General features: G+C 34.5%; 1 protein-coding gene across 5 annotated transcripts; it reads right to left on the bottom strand.

Annotated features, from left to right (window-relative positions):
* Positions 1 to 233: 233 nt before the first annotated feature.
* LOC110032903 (pentatricopeptide repeat-containing protein At1g11710, mitochondrial-like) lies at positions 234 to 4666 on the bottom strand. 5 transcript variants are annotated; one of them, XM_020736684.1, is made up of 4 exons: positions 4543 to 4666; positions 3558 to 3854; positions 1772 to 2448; positions 234 to 1605 (listed from the first exon to the last, which is right to left on the bottom strand). In XM_020736684.1, the coding sequence occupies exon 4, from the start codon at positions 1563 to 1565 to the stop codon at positions 303 to 305; it is 1263 nt and encodes a 420-aa protein (XP_020592343.1). In that variant the 5' UTR covers positions 1566 to 1605; positions 1772 to 2448; positions 3558 to 3854; positions 4543 to 4666; the 3' UTR covers positions 234 to 302. The 5 variants fall into 5 exon arrangements, with proteins under 5 accessions (XP_020592343.1, XP_020592344.1, XP_020592345.1 ...); XM_020736685.1 differs by having other exon boundaries at positions 3558 to 3725; XM_020736686.1 differs by lacking the exon at positions 3558 to 3854 and having other exon boundaries at positions 1772 to 1849; positions 1922 to 2448.
* Positions 4667 to 20911: the final 16245 nt, after the last annotated feature.

Genomic DNA, 20911 nt, shown 5'->3' with positions numbered 1-20911 from the left:
AACCAAAGAAGAGAAAGAGGACCACCCCGCCACCATGAAGAAGATGTCATATGAAAAAAACTATATATATATATATATATATATGATTTTTAGAAAAAAAAACTATACTTAATAAAATATTAGATATATAGCGTCAAATAAATAAACTAAAAAATTTTAATATTAGATATAAAAGTACATGGAAATTCATTGGTATGTATGTAAATCCACCAGATTAATATTTTCATGAACAGTCAGTCTATGCTTATGAAACTGAAGATAACACATTAAGCACAAAAAAATCTCTCCAGGAAGTCTGAATATTATAAGTCTGTCAAATGCACTTTTTCCCTTTCAAGAAGGGGACTGACTATACAATTATAGGTATCCTCATCAGGCATTACGCCTCTAAGCACAAGAAAATCATGTAATTCAACAACTTCATTAGTACTACAATTCCTACTGAACAAAGTAATAAGAATTGTATAAGTTATCTGATCAGGAAGAATACCTCTGTCGAGCATTTCCATCAAGAAATCCTTTGCTAGCTCAATAAATCCAGATTTACAGAGAAAGTTCATAAGCGTATTGTAAGTGGACTCAGTTTCCATAATTCCAAGCCTCCTCATTTGAAAATACAAACAAAATGCCCCATCAAAATTTTCCTTTCTGCAATACGAATTGATCAAGGTGTTATAAGTAAAAACATCAGCATCCAGACCAGCTCTTATCATCTCCTCCATAACAAACCTGGCTACATCAATAGAGTCTTCTCTGCACAATCCATTAATTATAGTGTTATAAGTAACTAAATTTGGCTTTTGGTCATATTTAACCATTCCTTCATATATTTGCAGGGCATCATCCACTCCACACTCTCTGCAGCATCCATCAATCAATGTGGTGTAAGTTATGGAATCAGGAAAAAAGCCACTAGTAATCATATTTGCTATGAGTATTTTTGCATCTTTAATCTTCCCATGCTTACAGAGATAGTTAATGAGAATATTATGGGAGACAACATCTCTAATTAGAGCTTCATCTCTCATCATTTGATGGCATTGAAAAGCTTCCTTCACAAACCCATTTCTCAGACAACCTTCAACAAGGATTGAGTATGTGATGTGGTCAGGAAAGGCTCGAGCATCTATCATGGAGGACAATAAACACCAGGCATATTCCACATATCCCTGCTTCAGAAAACAATTAATGAGAGAATTATAAACAGTAGAATTGGGACAAAATCCCATATCCAGCATTTCATTAAACAGCCTCAGCGCCTCATCCATCTTCCATTGCTTCGAAAAACCATCCACCAAAGTAGCATAAGTCCTCAAATTGGGCTTAATCCCCCATTTCCTCATGTCTTCTCTTAAAACTCTTTCACCCACCGCTGCATCTCCAGCCTTACACAATCCATTAATAAGGCTATTATAAGTGACGCAGTTCGGTTCAATCCAACTCCCAAAGATTACTGAAAAGTTCTTAATAAGCTCAAAAGCAAGAACAATATCTCCTTCCCTGCAGCATCCATCAACAATCATGTTTAAAGTGACAACATTTGGTGCAATGCCTCTCTTAATCATTCGAGAAAAAATTGAAAATGCCTCCAACAATCTGAATTCCCTGCATAATGCAAGAATAGACAAATTATAGGTGTTGATGTTCTCAACATACCCAAAATTCAGCATTTCATCACACAACATCCAAAACTCATTAGCTTCTTGTCTCAGCATCAGAACACAATTAAGGAAATTATTCCAAGCATGAATTGAAACCATGATTCCCTTACCCCTCAGTGTTTTGATAACCAAATGAGCATTTTTGCTATCCTCGAGCTGAGTGCAGGCTCGAACCAATGCATCATAAGCTGCAAAATTGCACCAAGTCTTTATATAGACATGTCCTAGAGAATCCAGAAGAATCAATGGAGCAATACCACCTTGATGTATCAGCTTCTTCATTAGGTTGAGACTTTCATCAAACATTTTGGCCCCAATGAGAACATGGATGAGCACACAGTTAATGTCCAAGGATAAAGGAGAGAGCTTTCTTTGTTTTCTAATTTTCTCGGACAAATGGAAGAAATACAAAGCTTGTCGAGGGGATTGGTGGCAATGGAGAATAACCCTACAAATTATGTTGTCGGTGATTGCTGGAAAAAGTTGCTCCAGGTTATGCCATCTACAGCGGTGGAGGTTGAAGATGGTTGCTTCTAAGATGACTTCTTCTGAGAAGTTAGATGAAGGTGGTGGTGGCAGAAGAGATTGGCTATGGAGAAAAGAACATAAGCCTTTTCGAAGAAGAAATTGAAAACTTTTGTTTCTCAGAAAGAACAGAGGTGAAATTGATGACAAAATGGCATGGAGCATCTAAAAAGGAGAATATCAAAAAACGGTTGGAATTTTGAAAAAAAGCCACCTGATAAAAAATGATCTGGTAATATTTAGTGGACTAATGTATCCAACTCTGCAACAAAATATAGTGTCATTAGTTGGCAAGAAAAACTTAAATTCTCTTTGGATGCAATGAATTTGAGTGAAAAAAAAAGAGAAAAAATGTTTAAAAAGCTTAAATTATTGGCAATAAATCAATAGTCAACCTATAAATTATTGGGATTTCATTTCATTTCCAATTTCAATCAAACTAAACAAATCCTAAGGATTCACCAACTCTTCACAAAGAGAAAAGAGACTTTTACAGCTGATAAAAAGTTTTCCTTTCGTTTCTTAAGCCAAAAAATCAGATCACGGTCAGCCACAAGCACATGCATGTTAATTAATTCTCTTACATATGGTATATGGTCAAGTAAGATGCATCATATTCAAATTTTGCGGTATTAAATTGGATCTAAATCTACAATGGTGGGAATAAATTGTAACACTGCAAATTTTGAAGATTCTTAATTTGGTGGTCGAATACGGCTTTAAGAATAATGCATATTTTTAGGATGTGTTTGTTTTGGTTGTAGCTATATGAACTCTCAATTCAAAACTTGTTGTGGAAAATCTGAAGTTTAAAAGATGGTGTTCTAGAAGCAGTTATACTGTCTGAAAAATTCAATTTGAAAAATGTTGTCTGTGAATAAATGTCTGAAACCCTTTGCTCATATTTAATTGTATTATATTAAACAAACAGAAACACAAAAATAAAGTCAAATTAAAATTGTAGAACCAACAATTAGAAGGGAAAATAAGAATGAGAAAAATATCATTAAGGATAAAGTCATTTAACCATCCAATGAACCTGTGCGACCTGGTTTATAGAAGAACCTACTTATTTGTACCTAAATGATAACATATAAGAGAATACAGGTTGTGTCCACTATAGTATGCAATGACTAACTGATAACCACAATAATCTCACAACCAAATGATCATCTTGCCCAATCCATGCAGATGATCAAACTAGTTTCCACTGAGATTTAAAACAAAAATTCATCCAAACCTTATTGTAGATTCCTCAATATAAAACATCACCCATATTCTAAGCTTCTTGTTAACATCCGAGAAGAAAAAGATTACCATCGGATTCAAAATCTTAAAAAAAAAAATTGTGAAACATAGAGGGAGCCGCACCTCACTCACCCACGCCTAACTGGCACAGGCGCACTAGCTCTGGGAGCGAAGGAGTCGGTCCCGGGTGCAAGGGCGCCCAAAAAATAGCACAAAAGGACCATTAACCCAGCCAGCGGGTGCCCAACATGGACATAGAGTGGGGGTGCTGTAGTAAGCGAGGCGGTTGTGCTGCATCCAAAAGCACAAGAGGAATGCAGAATGAGGGACACTAGCCATGGTCTCGATATTAGGAACATTTATACTGCGGTTTTAACCGCAATCCACCAAACCCGTGATCCACCGACGAGGTTCAGAACTCTAGCCGAAAAGCCAAAACAAACGCTCTCTTAGTGCTCATCTATCATCTCCAACAGTAAGTGAAAATGGATGAAACAAAAGTGCGTGGAAAATAATACAAATGATGCATTCTTCAACCTCTGCCCAGACTCCAAACTGCTTTACAAAATGTAATAATTATTCAATTCAGTATCAAGCAGCACAAACCTCTAATAACAACATTTTCTATCAGGTATTTTAACCCACCAATACGAAAAATGTTAGGAAACGTCGAGAGGTCTGTGTTTCAAGCATAGAGTATAGAAAAACTAGAAAAAGGGATAAAATAATTTCAAGCGTTCAGTCAACCGAATCTACAAATGTAATGAATATATTGCACTTCTAAATTAACTACTTCTCTATACAAAATGGCAGAACGAAAAGCATTGCTCAAAGTAAGCAGGCAGAAAACCTTAGCAATAAACTATACCCAGCACTGGAAGCATTAAAATCAAAGACTTAATGATTACTAAACATGAACTCAATCATACGAATTGTTCAAAAATAATTGCCAACACCAAGGAAATTATGCCTTACGCATAGCCGAAGCTCATACAGAAATGGCACAAAAATGCTGAGGAAGAAATTGCATAACCAAAGGCATGATAGCAAAGAATAAAAAACAACGAATACTATCTGCAACAAAAAGAAGAGTGGAAAAATAATGAACCTTTGCTGTTGCGCGATTCAACAAGACTAATCGCACGAAACAAGGCGCATTGCAGATGAGAGAGAGAAGCTCGTTAGGGTTTCCGTTTGGACGACAGCAGAGAGAGATAAGCAGGGTTAGCTAGCTAAACAGTAAGAAAGCATTTATGAAGGACTATTTGCTCGAGGATATAACTAATTAGAATCAATTAAACTGTCCTTTTTGAGCGGCTGTAATTTTTATGGCCATGATAATATACATGTTGCGAGGAATTTTTTTTTTAATTGGCAAGTACAGATTTTTTAAGAGGAATTTTCTCAAAGCTATTGTGCTCAAGCCATTCTTTTAAAAAAAAAAAATCATTTAGTGTTGAATGATTGAATCTGAATCTGTCTCAAGACTAAGGGTCTGTTTGGGACAGCTGCAGCTTACTGAATAATCTGCTGATAAGCTGATTAAAAATAATCGGCTGATAAGTTAGGTGTGCTAACTATTACAAATTTTTATTTTTTTAAAAAAGTCATATCACTGCCAGAAAGTTGTCATCGCAATCAGATAGTTGCGGTGTGAAAACACGCATAAGATGCCAAAACGTAGTTTATCCAAACAGATCAGTTGCATTTTCACAACGCCACTGCACCAAATAAGCTGACCCAAATGGACCCTAACTAGACTCACAGCTCAAGGAAGTTGAATGATTGAATCTGAATCTGTCTCAAGACTAACTAGACTCACAGCTCAAGGAGATGGAGTGTAAATAGGAGAGAGAGAGTGAAATAGGAGTGAACACATAAATGATCTTACAATTTATATGGGAGAGTATATATTTTTAGCTCTGCTTTTAATAGAGGTTGTACAAGATATTCTAGATATTCTACATATTCTACATATATGAGTCATCACTCGACTGCTCTTTGGCAGAGTCAACTAAGCTTGTTTGGTTTCAGGTCAACAGGGCTGTTTCGGTCGGCTAGGTTTGGTCAGCATTTTCGATTAGCTATCTAGTATGGTTGTAGACCCTCAATACCTGGAGAGTATTTTTTATCAGCAGAGTTAAGCTAGACTATCAAGTAGAGTCAAGTAGAGGGTGAATAACTCAATAAGTTGCTTACACCTCAACGAGAAGAGCATGAGAGATAACTATAAGACTTCTTGGCTACATTGTTACTTCTTGATCTCGAATGAGGAGCCCAGAAGTGTCCGTGGGATGGTTGGTGATATTCAAGAACTGAGCTTTCCTTGAATCAGTTCTACCAGAAGGTAAGCTACTATATTGTGTCAGCTTTCTTGCAGTGTTTGCCTTGGATGCTTATTTATCTCGCTTTAGTCTGAAGGGTTCAAGCTCAGATCACTTAGTAGTCTTTGGCCTTGTTGGCTTTGGCTCGAAAGACTGGTCGACTTTTTTCTTAGTTAGGATGGGTGTTTTTGGTCAACGTTGTTTTAGCTCAAATGGTCATGTCCAGTCAAATAAGTGGGCTTTCTAGTCTTCTATCATTAAACCCTCTTTCATCTTGCTGTTCTCCTCTGAGGTGTTAGATCTCTTCAGGTTTTGCGCTAGCACATTTTCAATGAAAATAGACCACAGCCTGTTCTAACTGATTTGATTGTGGAACAATTTTATGATACAATTTTTTAAGATAACGAAAAAATAAAAGTCAAATAGAAGCATAATAGCATTAAAAAAACAACAAAAAACTCGTAAAAAATGGTATCAAACGAACTAATAATCAATTAAATTGTGGAATGATTTGTCAATTTTAATCCCAAACTGGTGCAAATATCTGACATTTCTTAATGCAAATAACTGAACCCATCATGAAACCGTACTTCTATTTTTCGGGATGGTCTGTCGCTTCTTATGACATCTTTGATTATTTAAAAAACCAATTCTTAGATCTTGTACAATATTCAATGCCCTAAGTCGAAGCATAAAAACCAGCAAATCAATCCTAGCGACTCCACTAGGGATTCAACTTCTCTTTCCATCTCTAGCTGATGCATTTATCTTCATACATTGGTAATATGCTTGCATCCCAAACAAGTCAGATTACCCTTCTTTCATTGACATGTCTTGTTCATTTCATTTTTGGACAAGTTTGACCAACACTTCTAGAACTGTTTCTTTAAAACTCCATTACGTGAACAGGTTCTAGAATGTTCAAAGTCCTATAAAACAATCTTACCCCAAATAAAAAGAATGAACTTTAATAATAACAATCCAAGCTTAACATTCATCGAGTCATAAGATTGAAAATTAAATTTAATATTTTACCAGTTTTAAGACTGGATCCAAACTACCTTTCTAAGATTTTTGTCAGTTGCAACAAAAATTGGAAAAAAAAAATCTACAAAATGAAATATAAAGAAAATGCCCAATTTACAAATGGGTTACTAAAAATGTAAAATGGGAGTGTTGGAAAGAAGTCAAACTGGAATTTTGAATTTATTTCTGTAATGGATTATCCAAAGCTTGTCTTTTAGTTTAATGGGTGGTTGAACTTGCCTACTACAAGAACGATAGTTACCAAGAATCGTCAATCAAGTTTGGGTTCGATTACAATGAAATTGAAGTGGTGTTATGCAATGTACCTCACACTATAGTGAAAATGATTACTGCAAAGGTCATAGAGCCACTAACTGAATTCAACTTGAAGTCCAACCAAAAGTTCCCCTTGCTAAAGAGGACTCTAGTTGACAAAGTTGGTGCTGTCAAGCGGGCCCTGAAGTCCATCTTTGCTCACCCTACAGTTCAGTATGTGAAAATTGATCTTAAAGGAAATCTGTCATATAAGAGAAATAAGAATATTTTTTTTATTATCCTCTGTGTTTGAGTGGAGTCCAATTCCAAGTCTGCACCGTTGACTCGTACTCAAAGAAGGAACAGAAACCATACCACTCTATAGAAAACTAAAATAATACTGATAAGAAAAAAAAAGATGAGCCTAAAGAAATGGGACTCCCTGAGACTTCTCCTCTTTTAGGAGGGAGTATGTTCCACTCATTGTCCGCTGCTCACAATGAGGAAGATGTTCATCGGATTGCTGCTAGTTGATCCCAGCTGTTTATATGCAATAGTATAACAAAGTCCTTAATCATATTTTTCACTTATATTTCCTTACTTTGCAACAGTACCAAAAAAACTTGATCCTGGAGAAAATAAAAATTTAACTTTTAAAATTATATATATATATATATATATATGAATTTTATGCAAGTATACGTATTGTTATCAAGTAATATAAAACTTTTTTATTAAGACACGAATTTCGAACCCACAGGAATTTCACAATATGCACTATTAAACAACAAATTTTCTATTTTAAAAAGACAATTACTTAAACTATAGATATTTTCACAATAGGTAAAATTCAAATCTTTTTGGTATTTTTGATATTTTGGCAAAACAATGAAAACTTCTAAAGAAAACTTGAGTTTATGTAAAAGAAAAGCACTTAATATGAAATATATTTCTCCTTATCATGAATCAATAATAAGTATAGGAATTCTGTTGTGAAAGTATTCAAATTGTATTGTATCAAACAGAAGCAATATTATTTTTTACTCATACTAGAGATGCTACAAAGAACATTAGCTAATTTAAAGTTTGAATAGTTCTGAAGACCGACTAGGCTGGAAGAAACTGGCTCTCACTCTAGAGTTCCCTCGATTCCCTCCACCTAGTGAGTTAATATCTTATATCAGAACCTAAAACAATAAACCAAGTTGGGGGCTTTAGCCTGTCACTCTAAAGTCCTCTAACTCTACACCATTCAAAGATTATTACTTTAATTATTTGCACTCAATCATATGAACTACATTCTCATTCATACAACCTCATGTGATTCTTTCCAATTATTGACTGAGACAATACCAGCCCGGTTCTTACATGTTCTCACAATAAATTTTAATATCTAGATACGCTAGATCAAGAAGTAAATGAAGTACTGAAATTAAATCATCACAACTTCTTCCAACATTAAATATTCAACATTAAATCCAACATTAAATATTAATACTCTCCACAACTTCCATTCAACACTTTAATTACTTATCATTTTAAGGAGAAAGATAAAGAAAACTACTCATAATCCAATTTAAGAAAAAATATTTAGTAAATGAGACCAACTTAAAGTTTAGAAATTTTTAATGTTAAGAAATTTGAAAATATAGTTTATATCTAATTCAAAAATATTATAGGTTTTCCAAATATAGAATTCAGTCTTTTTATTATCTCTACTTAAAAATTTTTATTAAGAATAATTTTACTTATCATATTATATCCTTAAGCTTAAGAGTTCCTCAAGTCTTCTACTTTAAAAGATCAAATGTGAAACCAATTTTTGATTAGGCATTGATCCTCAAGCTTCTCCTCCCTTATTTATTTTTTTCTTTTTCTTTTTCTTTTTCTTCTTCTTTTTCCTTTTCAGGCAATGATTACTATATCTGGATAGGCTTTTAATGGTTTTGAATTCCACTTCTCATTTCCTAAAGCAAAGTCCTGATATAAATCTTTTACTTATAAATATAATGATAGTTTTGAAAATTATTTTTAATAAGAGAAACTTATGTATTAAAAATAAAATTCTAAATTTCTAAATTTTTCAAAAATATAATTTTTTTTACTAAAGATAGTTACACTATATTTAGCATCTTCTATACAAAAACTTTTAACTCAAAGTTTTTCTTCATTACTTAGAATTTTAACTAAATTTTCTTACTCATTTCTATAATCAAATTTTACTTTCCTAATATAACTTCATATACATGATCATTTTTCTTTTCAAATCAAATTCACTTGAGCACATTTTAGAACAAATAAAATTCAAGCTTTGAAAATATTTTCGTTCCCCCCAAACTTAAATTTTAACAGGTTTAAAAACAGTTTAGCAGCAGATATATATAAGCAGAAATGAAAATTAAAATAACATGCTTATAAGAATTTTTATGCCCTGATTATACAAGTACAAAACTAAAAACAGGAGTAAAATTATTTTTTTGATCAATTTTCTATCATTTTCATTTTAATTCAACATGTAAAGATTCATTAGACTTCTAAGTAGTGGGTACAAACATAAAAACGAACAAACACACTAACTTTGATTTCACAGTCTAAACATAAAAACAAACACACTAACAAGATAAAAAAAAATATAGGGTAGCAGTTTCTGAAATTAAGTTTAAAATTAAAGCTAGCAAGATTTTCAACTTTTCAAAAGACATAGTAATAAGTTTAATCCTAACTAACTAAAACACATTACTCAACACAAAACAACAATTACTATCATAGATTTAAAACAAAATACTAACAAAACATAAATATTACAATAACAGTTAAAAAAAAAGTTCAACACATCACATAGTCCAAACAAGTACATAAACTCAAATGTATCAAGTCCAAACCACATAGTCCATCACATTTGACAAATATAAAAATAACTCAGTCCTCTTCCTCATCATCAGAATCACCGCTATTCCAGACATCTGTGGGCTCATAATCAGGGTATCTGAGATATGAAGGAAATTTCACTCCTTGGTTACCCCTAATGAGGCCTCCAAATATGAGTGAAATTTCTCTTCATAATCACTATGCCTTCTAGCATACCCATAAATATAATCTACAAAGTTTTCTAAATTTCGTACCTTATCTGCAGTATAATTAGTATTGTCCATCATCCTCTACAATAATTGATCTTGAATTTCAGTAGACTCACCTTTAGAAGTAGATGCTCGCGAGGTAGATGGTCTAGATGTAGAAGCAATAGAGGTGGATGCAGCATACGTCGACAATCCATAACTTATTAAAAATCCTCCTCTCTAACCAAAAATAGAGTGCTCAGAATACGACTTCAACTTTACACTTGTAATTGGCTTTAAAGGCAACAACACTTCTTCCAGCTATAGTATCTCACTCCAGCGTGTTCACGCAAAGAAAAGATCAAGGAAGCAAATCTCAAACCTGTAGTAGTAGCAGCAGTGGCAGAACTAATGATAGTTTGCATATCAAAGCTCCAATATTGATAAGCTTGCCTTCCTGAATACAATAATTCAATGTTGCTCTCTCCCTCGTAACTTCATTAAGATGATTTGTTAGTAACAAACGAGTTGAAATAAAGCAGTGCCACGCCTTTGATGGTGCACTTAACTTTGAAGTGAAAAAGTTGACTCTCCTCTCATTTATGATTTTCCAGAGTCCCCTTCCAACAGTCAAATATGAAATAATCTCGTCCAATTTCATCTCAGTCGGACTATAGTTCGCATAAAAACATAAAGTGTCAGGTGGTGAATGGTAGAACATATTAATTACCTCTAGTGAAAAATGTACTAATTTGCCTCTAACCATGACTTGATCCTCTTCTGCCTTTGGGAGACTTGTATAGAACTCCCGAACTACAGAAATAATAGCCACAGCAGAAAACAAAAGACTCGTTCCCATTGTCGGCGAACAATCAAATCTTCTATGGATCCACCTATATTTTTAAAACACCTCTCTGGAATCAACTTTCGTGACTGTAGAGCGTCACTATACCTATCCTGAGCTTTTGAACTCACAAACTTGCTCGAATTAAAGTGGGTCTTTCCCTTTCTCCTCTTCATTCTTGGGGTCGTTCTACAAATTTCACAAAATTTCACAAAATTTCACAATAATTTCAAAGATCAAGTCTAATCCACTAAACTTAACTCCTATAAGCATAAACTACACTTTCTATGCAATTTCTATAAATTTTTCCTCATTTTTTACCATGAATAGTGATTTTTGGGTTTTTCCAAATGTACTCAAAATACATGGTGAAACTCCAAAATTTTTACATAGAAGTGAAGCTCTTACCTTAAGAAATCCAAATCTAGCAAATTTGGCTCAAATCCACCAAGAAATCTCCACGAAAAGATTTGCCCTAGACTTCAAAATCACGAACTTGAGAGGAAGAAGATGACAGCGAGAGTAAAAAGGACGATTTGTTGGGTTATTATTCACCTTTAACCTTTCGCGAACCGATTTTTGTGAACCTGCGCTTAAGCGCGGATAAGTGGCGCTTAAAGGTCTGCCTCTCGGGTTACATTGTGCTTAAGCGCAAGAATGTGTCACTTAAAAGCCGGTGCACGATTTTTGATATTTTTGAACTTAAGTAAAATGTACTATTAGCCTAAGTATACCACCCCTAAATGGTCTTATAACACTTAAATGACTATTTTCCGCTCCCTTAATACTTCTCTTTCTCAAAATTCTCCAATATAACTAGTTTGATTCAAGGCTAAAATAACACAAATTTTCACACAAACAAACACATATATTCATTTACGAACTAGTACAGGTACATGTAACACTTAATTCTCATTTCAAATAGTCTCGGATGAGAAACTTTTTCTAGATACAAACACTTAACAAAAATTCACAATTAAACACATAAAACATTAACACTAAAAACAAGATTTAGCACTAACACATAAAAATAATGATTCCTAACAAACAAACTCTAACTTTGAAATTAATTCTATTTTTCATTTGTTGGGACAAATTTCTGTCTTTCATTAGTCTCTCCTTAGGCATTCGAAGTTGATAAAATAGACGGTGGTGACGAGCTCTGATACAATCTTCTTCAATCCATTTCTTCTTAGGATACATCGCCTTATCCGCTTCCTCTATATAACTAGTATGGCTAATTTGTATTTTCAATTGCCATCCAATATGCTGTATATGTGCATTAACTTCATTTAACTTTGTCTCAAGTAAAGCCACGCTAGTCTCAGTTTTGTTGATCTTTCCCGCTTCCTTCAATACTAACAACTAGGAAACCGTTAAACACCATCTCTTGTGCACTCTGACTAATGAATTTCTTCCTCATGGCCTCTTTCTTTTTCTCCAAATCCATCTCCCATGAAGACATTTACTCTAAATCTCTCTTTCTCTTAGACTTTAGGGCTAAAAATAAATTTCTTCCTCATGGCCTCTTCCTTTTTCTTCAAATTCATCTCCCATGAAGAAATTTTCTCTAAATCTCTCTTTCTCTTAGACTTTAGGCCTAACTTTAGGTAGTTAAAGCTTCTAGAAATTGAATTTTCGCACATGGTTTTTAACATCCAGGCTTAAGCGTCGAATATTAACGTTTCAGCGCCAGTGCTCAATTTTGCACCAGTCAACTTAACGTCCAAATACTCATTCCAGCATATCTAGATCACTGAATAAAGTCTTAAAATCATTACTAATATATAATAGTCTCAAAAATACTACCCTAAATTTTCTTAATCACACACAATCAACAATCAAAGCAAAAACACACTAATAACTATGGGTTGCCTCCCACAAAGGTTTTGATTTTATGTCGTCATCTCGACATAACCAGTGCTTATTCTTGTTGACCCAACATCATTCGATCGTTGAATGTACGTTGATCCCCTAAAAAACAAAGTTTTAGTCTATGACCATTCACTTTAAATACTTTCTCAGTTTTAGGATCTTTGATATCCACAGCTTCATAGAAAAAAACTTTTATCACAACAAATGGGCCCATCCACCTGGACTTAAGTTTGCCTGAAAATAATCTTAACCTTGCATTATATAGTAAAACTTGTTGTCATGGTTAAAAATTTTTAATAAGAATCCTTCAATCATGTCACATCTTCATCTTTTCTTTGTATATCTTAACACTCTCATAAGACTCATTCATTATCTCTTCAAGCTCATTTAATTGCAATAATATTTTCTCACCAACATCTTTCAAATTATAATTGAACTTTTTAATCACCCAATATGCTTTATGCTCAAGTTCAACTGGCAAATGACAAGCTTTCCCAAATATTAGCCTATATGGGGACATTCCTATAGGAGTTCTATATGCAGTCCTATAAGCCCACAAAGCATAGTCAAGTTTGACTGACCAATCCATTATTGTTGGATTCATAGATTTTTCCATAATTTTTTTAATTTCTCAATTGGATAATTCAGCCAAACCACCTGCCTGAGGATGATAAGCAGTAGCAATTCTATGGTCTATATGATATTTCTTTAATAATTTCTCCACTATGGTATTTCTAAAATGACTTCCCCCATCAGTTATGATCACTCTGAGCATCGCAAATCTCCAAAATATGACTTCAATGTTGGAAGAAGTTGTGATGATTCAAAACCTTGCACTTCATTTACTTTTTGATTTGACCAATTAAGATGTTAATACCTGTTGTGTGAACATGTAAGATCCGAGATGGTATTATCTCAGTCAACAAATGGTTGGAATCACATATTAATTTCATGAATGAGAATGTAATTCATGAAGTTGAGTGCAAATAAATAGGGAAATAAACTTTTCAATGGTCTAGAATTAGATAACTTTAGTGTGGCAGCCTAAAGCCCCCAATTTGATTTATATTTTTAGAATTTGATACGAGATGTTAGCCCCCATGTGGAGGGAGAAGAGGAAACTCTAGAGTGAGAGCTGGTATCTTTCCTGCCTAGTCGGTCTTCAGAACTATTCAAAGAACTATTCAAACTATAGATTCAAACTATAGATTAGTCAATGTTCTTCATAGCATCTCTAGTAAGGGTAAAGAATATTATTGCCCCTATTTGGCACAACACATTTAGCATACTTACACAACAAAATTTGTATATTTATCACTCATTCATGATAAAAAAAGATATTTTATTATATTGCCTTCATATTGCAAGAATTTTAGTTAAGTTAATTAGTTACTTACTTTATTTTCAAATTATCAAAAATTATAAAAAAACCAAACTTTCATTTCTAATTTAGCATCTTAAGTTTATGTAAGAATATATTGCTAAGCAAAATTTTGTTATCTAAATCTAGTTCTCCCTTTGGGTTCAACATTTTGGACTTAATCAAAAAGTTCTATATTACTTGATAACGATACATATACTTGTGTAGTATCTCATATTTTAAATTATAATTGCATGCTTATTTACTTCATAGTGAAAGATTTACCTAGGTTTTTCTTGACACCAATTTTTTGGCGTCGTTGCAAAGTAAGAATATCTATTAAGGAAATTAATCGCATACATTGCATTTTACATATATATATACAGAAAATCAGGATCAATAAACCATTTTAAGCTCATTCAATTCTTTAAAATTTCATCTCATAGGCACTGATTGTTGATAGGTTGTTGCTCATTTATGATATGTTGATTCAACCTCTAGCTTATGATTCAGTGGGCTTTGAAGAATATGGATATTCTTATTCGAGATAACTCAGTTACTTCCTAAGCCTCGTTTGTTAATATGCTACCGTCCATTTATGGATGTGAGGGATTCACTCTCTCTTTTTTTTTTGTAGAAGTTTTAGAAGCATTGAGATATTTTAATTGAGATAAATGTGTTACCATTGATATAACCTATTTAAAAAATTAATCAAATTTGTATGTAGGGATCTTATTATCGAGATTTTTTAGGGTATTTGATGTCTAGAAAGGCATGATTAATTTCCTTTTATATTTTTGCACATTTTAATGAATAAAATTTCACTTTAAAAAGGGTATTTTTAATTTTTTTCTTGCAGGTACAAAGGTAATAAAAGTGGAACAAAGTTGAGAAGAATGGAGCAAAGTGAAGGTAACATGGAGCAAAAAGGAACCTAAGAGACTGACGCCTAGGAGCCAGCCATTGGGCGCCTAGAAACCAGCCCTTGGGCACTTAGGCACTTCTACCAAGCACCTTAGAGCCACTTTCTTTGGCACCTAGGCGCCCATGCCTGAACTAGCATACAGAGAGGTTGGTGCTTGGGCACCAACTTAGTGGCACCTAGGCACTTGAAACTGCCTGAGTAGTTTTTAGTAGTTACTCTTACACGATTTGGGGAGTTATGCAGACGATATACGTGCTTCTAAGGATATGTTTGTAGAGGAGAACACTTCAAAAGTGAAGAAAAAAGTCTAGTGAATTCTAGGGTTAGATTCTAAGTAAGATTTGCTTTTACTTGGAGAGTTTGGTGATCTTAGTGAGTTGGTGAAGTAATTTAGCACTGCTGTGAGGATTGGGAGATCCTTTGGGGAGTCATTTCAAGCATTTTTTAAAAGGAAAAGAGCTAAGTATTGTGTATTCATTTCTATTGTAACTTGTTTTAAACACAATTCTAATGGATTTGCTTTGTTTCAAAGATGTGTTGTGGTGTTTTTTTCATGTTTTATCAGTAGTTTTTGTACCTTTTCTCTTGTGGTGAATAAGTAGGTTGAATAGGAATAGTATAATGCTTTTAAAAATTGGTTTTCAATCTTTAATGTGATGAGTATTCTTCAAAGCTTCATTTAATTTTCATTCTGACCAAATGATTAATTAAAATGTGTTGTGACCCATAATGACTCGGGAGAGCTATAAAAGAACGATTAGAGTATTCACATTAAACTATAGGGTATGAAGCAAAAGTAAACTTTAGGGAGATGCAAATAGATAGGGAAATAATCTTTGATGGGTTCAATTTGGGGTTTAAGGAATTAAAACCAGCTTAACCAAACTACTTTATGCACTAAGGAGAGGATAAATAATAGAATTTCTCCTATTTGTCACTAGCCAATATTATAATTTAAAGTATTCATTTCCTACACACCGCTTAAATCATTACAAGGGATAATAGCTTTATAACTTGATTATCACAAATTCAAATATAGGAGTAAACCATCAAGAGTATTTTGTAATTTAGTGGGACTAGTTAGCACAATTTAAAACCAACTCTACTTCCAAGCTAAGACCAATTTCAGTAGGCTAGAACTTTTCTTAAGTCTAATTGTCTCACTCCCTGTGGGATTAATATTTCAGATTCAAAATATGATATTACTAATACGACACGTACACTTGTGTGAGACCCACACATCTAAAATTAGGTTGTATCAAATTATTTTTGGTGTCACTGCAGGGCGTATCATGTTATTGGCTCTTGTCGGGGAGCGATGTTGTAGTTAACTTTGGAGAACTTTAGTTGAGCCCATTGACATAGACTTGGAAATTTGCATCATTGGTCTTTTTGTATAATTATTTGTTTCTTTGAATAAGAGAAAAAAGATTAAAAATATTTTTGTTTGTTTGTTGTGTGAATCCTATATAAAAGTGTTTCTAGTTGTATATGTGTAACTCAAGAGCTACAGGACTTGTGCCCTACAACTCTTAGGATTCTCAGGTTATCATTTGTCATGACCTAAACCCTCACATCTTCCAGGCTATTTGTGTGATCGTTCCACATGAATGTAAGCCCTAACTAATAAAATTGGCAGGATGAAACACCTAAATATTTCTCCTCAAAACTAAAGCCAAACATTAAGATAACTTGGGAAGTCACTGAGGTTCTCCTCTGGATCCATGACATCGAGGTTCTCCTCTGGATCCATGACATCCCCTAGATCTTCCTTCTTTGGACTCTACAATAAAATGTTCCAAATTTGATCCATTCCCCTTACACACCTCTACATTTGATCTCATTGAAAATTTATATCCTTTGAATTTCCTTGAAGATAATATTTCCTTATTTTTATCGATAGTCTTCTTAGGTGACTTTGGTCATTTAAGATGTAATTAACTATAATGGTTTGCTCTTATAGGAAGTATGTCTGAACCCAGCTCAATGTAAACCCTATTTAATCCTATATATTAAATAGGGGAACTTGTTGAAAAATACAAATGTTTCGCAGACCAAACGGATGTCATATATTCCTTATTTTATTTGATCGAGTCTCATCCTTAAGTCTTGTGTTTAACCTTCGGGATCGATACAGGATTCGAGGTATAATGCTCTTTCATTTAAAATATAAAAAATATGGGATCAAATATGACTATGAAAAATATGAGGTCAGTTTGATTTCATATTTTTGTAAAACTAAATATATATGTAAATTAAAATGTCCTTCCGAAGCTGGTGATGGGACTTCGATTCCAGAGACCGACAACTTCTTACGGGCAACTCTCAATCCAAAAATAGCACCGACAGCTTCTGGTGAATAACAAATTTAATTTGTTAATTGCAACTCTTTGATGCTTTAATCACAAGTGAATAACAAATTTGAAAAATAAAATAATAAAGAATGCCCAGTTCATAAGAGAAGTGCGTCAATTTGAGTACTTCTGTCGAAATTGCAACGCACGTGACATCGCTGACTTTTGAAAATTCTTGAAATGATAGGGACAATGTCTTCTCTATGGTTGATCTTTCCCTTTACCTCTAGAATGGAGTTCACTGTCAATAGGGATGAATTGTCTGACCTGGAATTTATTAAGTATGGACAAGATTTTGATGATATTAGAGTTAAGTTCGGGAAGGTGGTCGTCACCGTGATGAAGTTTGAAACAGATAAGTCTGTGGTGCCTATTGTAGAGTTCAACTTGAAGTCTACCAAAGAATTTTCCCCTTCAAAGGTGTTGATTGAAAATAGTCCTACTAGTGTTGAAAAGTCTTTCGTTGGGAGCGTTGAGATTTCTCCCATAACTGTTTTTACTCCTACTACCAGATACACTGTCAGGAAGGTGGTCGTCACCGTGATGAAGTTTGAAACAGATAAGTCTGTGGTGCCTATTGTAGAGTTCAACTTGAAGTCTACCAAAGAATTTTCCCCTTCAAAGGTGTTGATTGAAAATAGTCCTACTAGTGTTGAAAAGTCTTTCGTTGGGAGCATTGAGATTTCTCCCAGAACTGTTTTTACTCCTACTACCAGATACACTGTCACCGTGCCAACTATTTTGTCGAATAAGGGAAAAGAAATTCTACATGAGGAAGAGTCAGTTGACGCTTATGCCTCACTACTTTCTGGATTCGAGATTGGGTCCAATTCAAAGCCTGCACAACTGATAAAGGCACAGGAAAGGAGGCGCGACCAGGAAATTTTGAAAGCCAAATAGCCTCGACAATCCCGCCAACAATAGGCACAACAATATGGCCAGTCTAGCCAACAACCGCCTCAGGTAAGATCATACCGAGCAGAAAAGAAGAGGATATCCTTGGCAGGACGACAGAAAGTGGTGTTTTCCTTCAAAGAGGAAGTCGTGTGAAGATTTTTCATGAATTGCTAAAGGAACAAGCCAAAGACCCCCGAAAACCCCGCCAACAATAGGCACAACAATATGGCCAGTCTAGCCAACAACCGCCTCAGGTAAGATCATACCGAGCAGAAAAGAAGAGGATATCCTTGGCAGGACGACAGAAAGTGGTGTTTTCCTTCAAAGAGGAAGTCGTGTTGAAGATGTTTCATGAATTGCTAAAGGAACAAGGATATAGTCTACCAAAGCCAAAAAAAGCCAGAGGAAGCCAATATGAAAGATCGTCCTCAATATTGTCAATACCACCAGTTACTCGGTCACACCATAGAAAAATGCTTTATCTTCAAGGATTGGCTTGAGAAGAATTTCAAAAGTGAAAATGTAATGATCCCGAAAGAGTATTTGAAAGAAGCTGAAAAAGGTTCCGTAAATATGATTTCGGTTGATTCAATTAACTTATAAACAACCACAGTGGTGCTCAACAAAAGAAATTCTTTTCTTCAGAAATCCTAAATTGACCTAAAAGTAATCAAAGGAAACTCGATTAATGCTAATTTGGAGAGACTCCAAGCCAATATTGCGTGATTATCTGAAGAACAAAGAAAAGATATGAATGACGAAAATTATGATGTGTCAGATTACATGGATGAAAGATTAACAGAAATCAATGTCGTCGAGACCCGAGCTGATTTATCGACCTGCGACGCTCCATCTTTTGGTGAGGAGAACGTTGCGGATGAGAGGCAAGGGGCCACCCAACAAAGGGATGAACAGATCAATTGTCACGAAAAGAAAATCGAAGAATTGACGACCACCGTGATTGCAATGCAAAAACAGTCACAATCACTGTAGATTACACTTCCAAAAATGAACCAACCAGAAACCATTCATGTTGCAGATGAAAGAAAAGAATTCACCTCTGATGTACAATCGAAGAAATACTCTATTCAAAATGTCATACCAGGAAATGAATTTAACAAATGGTTGAACAAGTTCGGGAGGCCTTAACCCAGTCTAAGGGTGGTGCATTGATTTTAAAGGGTAGACCCTACCCGGAGGAGTTAGATGATGCACCCTTCTTCCCTTCCCCAAGGATTTCGTGGCCCTAAACTTTAAAATATTTGACGGGACTGGAAATCCCATACAGCATATGGCACATTTCCGAGCTAGTTGTGGCAACACAAGAAATAATGAAGTTTTACTCTTCCAACAGCTTGTTAGTAGTCTGTCAGGAAAAGCGTTTGATTGGTATGTCGAGTTGCCTAACGGATCGGTGAAGACATTCAACGAGTTAGAACTGCGGTTTGTAAAAAGATTTTCCGGAGTGCATCATATTTCTATTGGAGATCTTGTGGCAGAAAAACAAAAGCCTAATGAGACTCTAGTAGATTATATTTTGAGGTGGAGAAATCTTAGCATGAAATGTGGACCTCACCTATAGGAAGATCATGAGATTGAGATCCTACTCAAAAACATTGGTGGACTGATAGTTTTCATGCTTAAGGGACTCAACATCAAGTCTTTCGAGAAGTTACTCAGCAAAGCTAGTATTCTGCAAAAAGAAGTCAAATGTATAGATTCTCGCGAGATGGATGAGAAGTCCATGATAACCAGGATATTCAAGAAGAAGTCTAGGAAAGTTGCTGTGGTTAGCAAGGGAAAACGATAATTGCAAATACAAGCCAAAAAACACTTCCAACATCCTCGTCAGAATATTTAGCAATCATCTCAGTAGAGACCTTACCAGACACTTGAAAGACAAGTTCCAATCATGAACACTCCATCAAATAGGATATATTCTCTTAAAGATGAAGCAACAAAAAAGATGTTTCAGAACAAAAAAAATGTTCCGCAGTCTGATTAAGAATCCCGAGTTCTGGTTAACCAAGCCAAAGAAGCCCGATGAGGCCAACAAGAAAAGACATCCAAGATATTGTCTGTACCACAGGTTTGTTGGACACACCACAAAAGAGTGTTGTAGTTTCAAAGACAGTTTCAAAGACTTGCTTGAGGAGAAGTTCAAGAATGGGGACGTAACGATCTTGGAAGAATATTTGAAAGAAACCTGAAAGAGGTTCTATCAATATGATTTCGGTTGATCTATTTGTTCCAACCCATTCCTATGCAACTGCCAACGAATGAAATGCCTCTTGGCTACTATTATATTACTATTTTTGTTTAAATAAGAAATTAGCATGATAAATGTTAGTCTATCTCATCCCTCCCACCGCAATTAATGAAAAGAAAGAGTTTTTTGTTGTTCAGAATTATTTAATATTTAAAAAAAAACTCATCACCTCGAAAGAAAATTTTGGATAAGACTATCACTTCAAGGGAGAATGAAATTAATGCCCTAATAACTGAGTCATCCACTTTAAAGAATTTGGTCCGAGTTCTAAGTTGATTTCAAAATAAGATAG

This window comes from Phalaenopsis equestris, unplaced genomic scaffold (genome assembly GCF_001263595.1).
Source record: "Phalaenopsis equestris unplaced genomic scaffold, ASM126359v1 Scaffold001055, whole genome shotgun sequence".
In the NCBI taxonomy this organism is placed as follows: Eukaryota; Viridiplantae; Streptophyta; class Magnoliopsida; order Asparagales; family Orchidaceae; genus Phalaenopsis; species Phalaenopsis equestris.
Note: the sequence above shows the minus strand (reverse complement) of the source record. Positions and strands in the feature narration are given on the sequence as shown.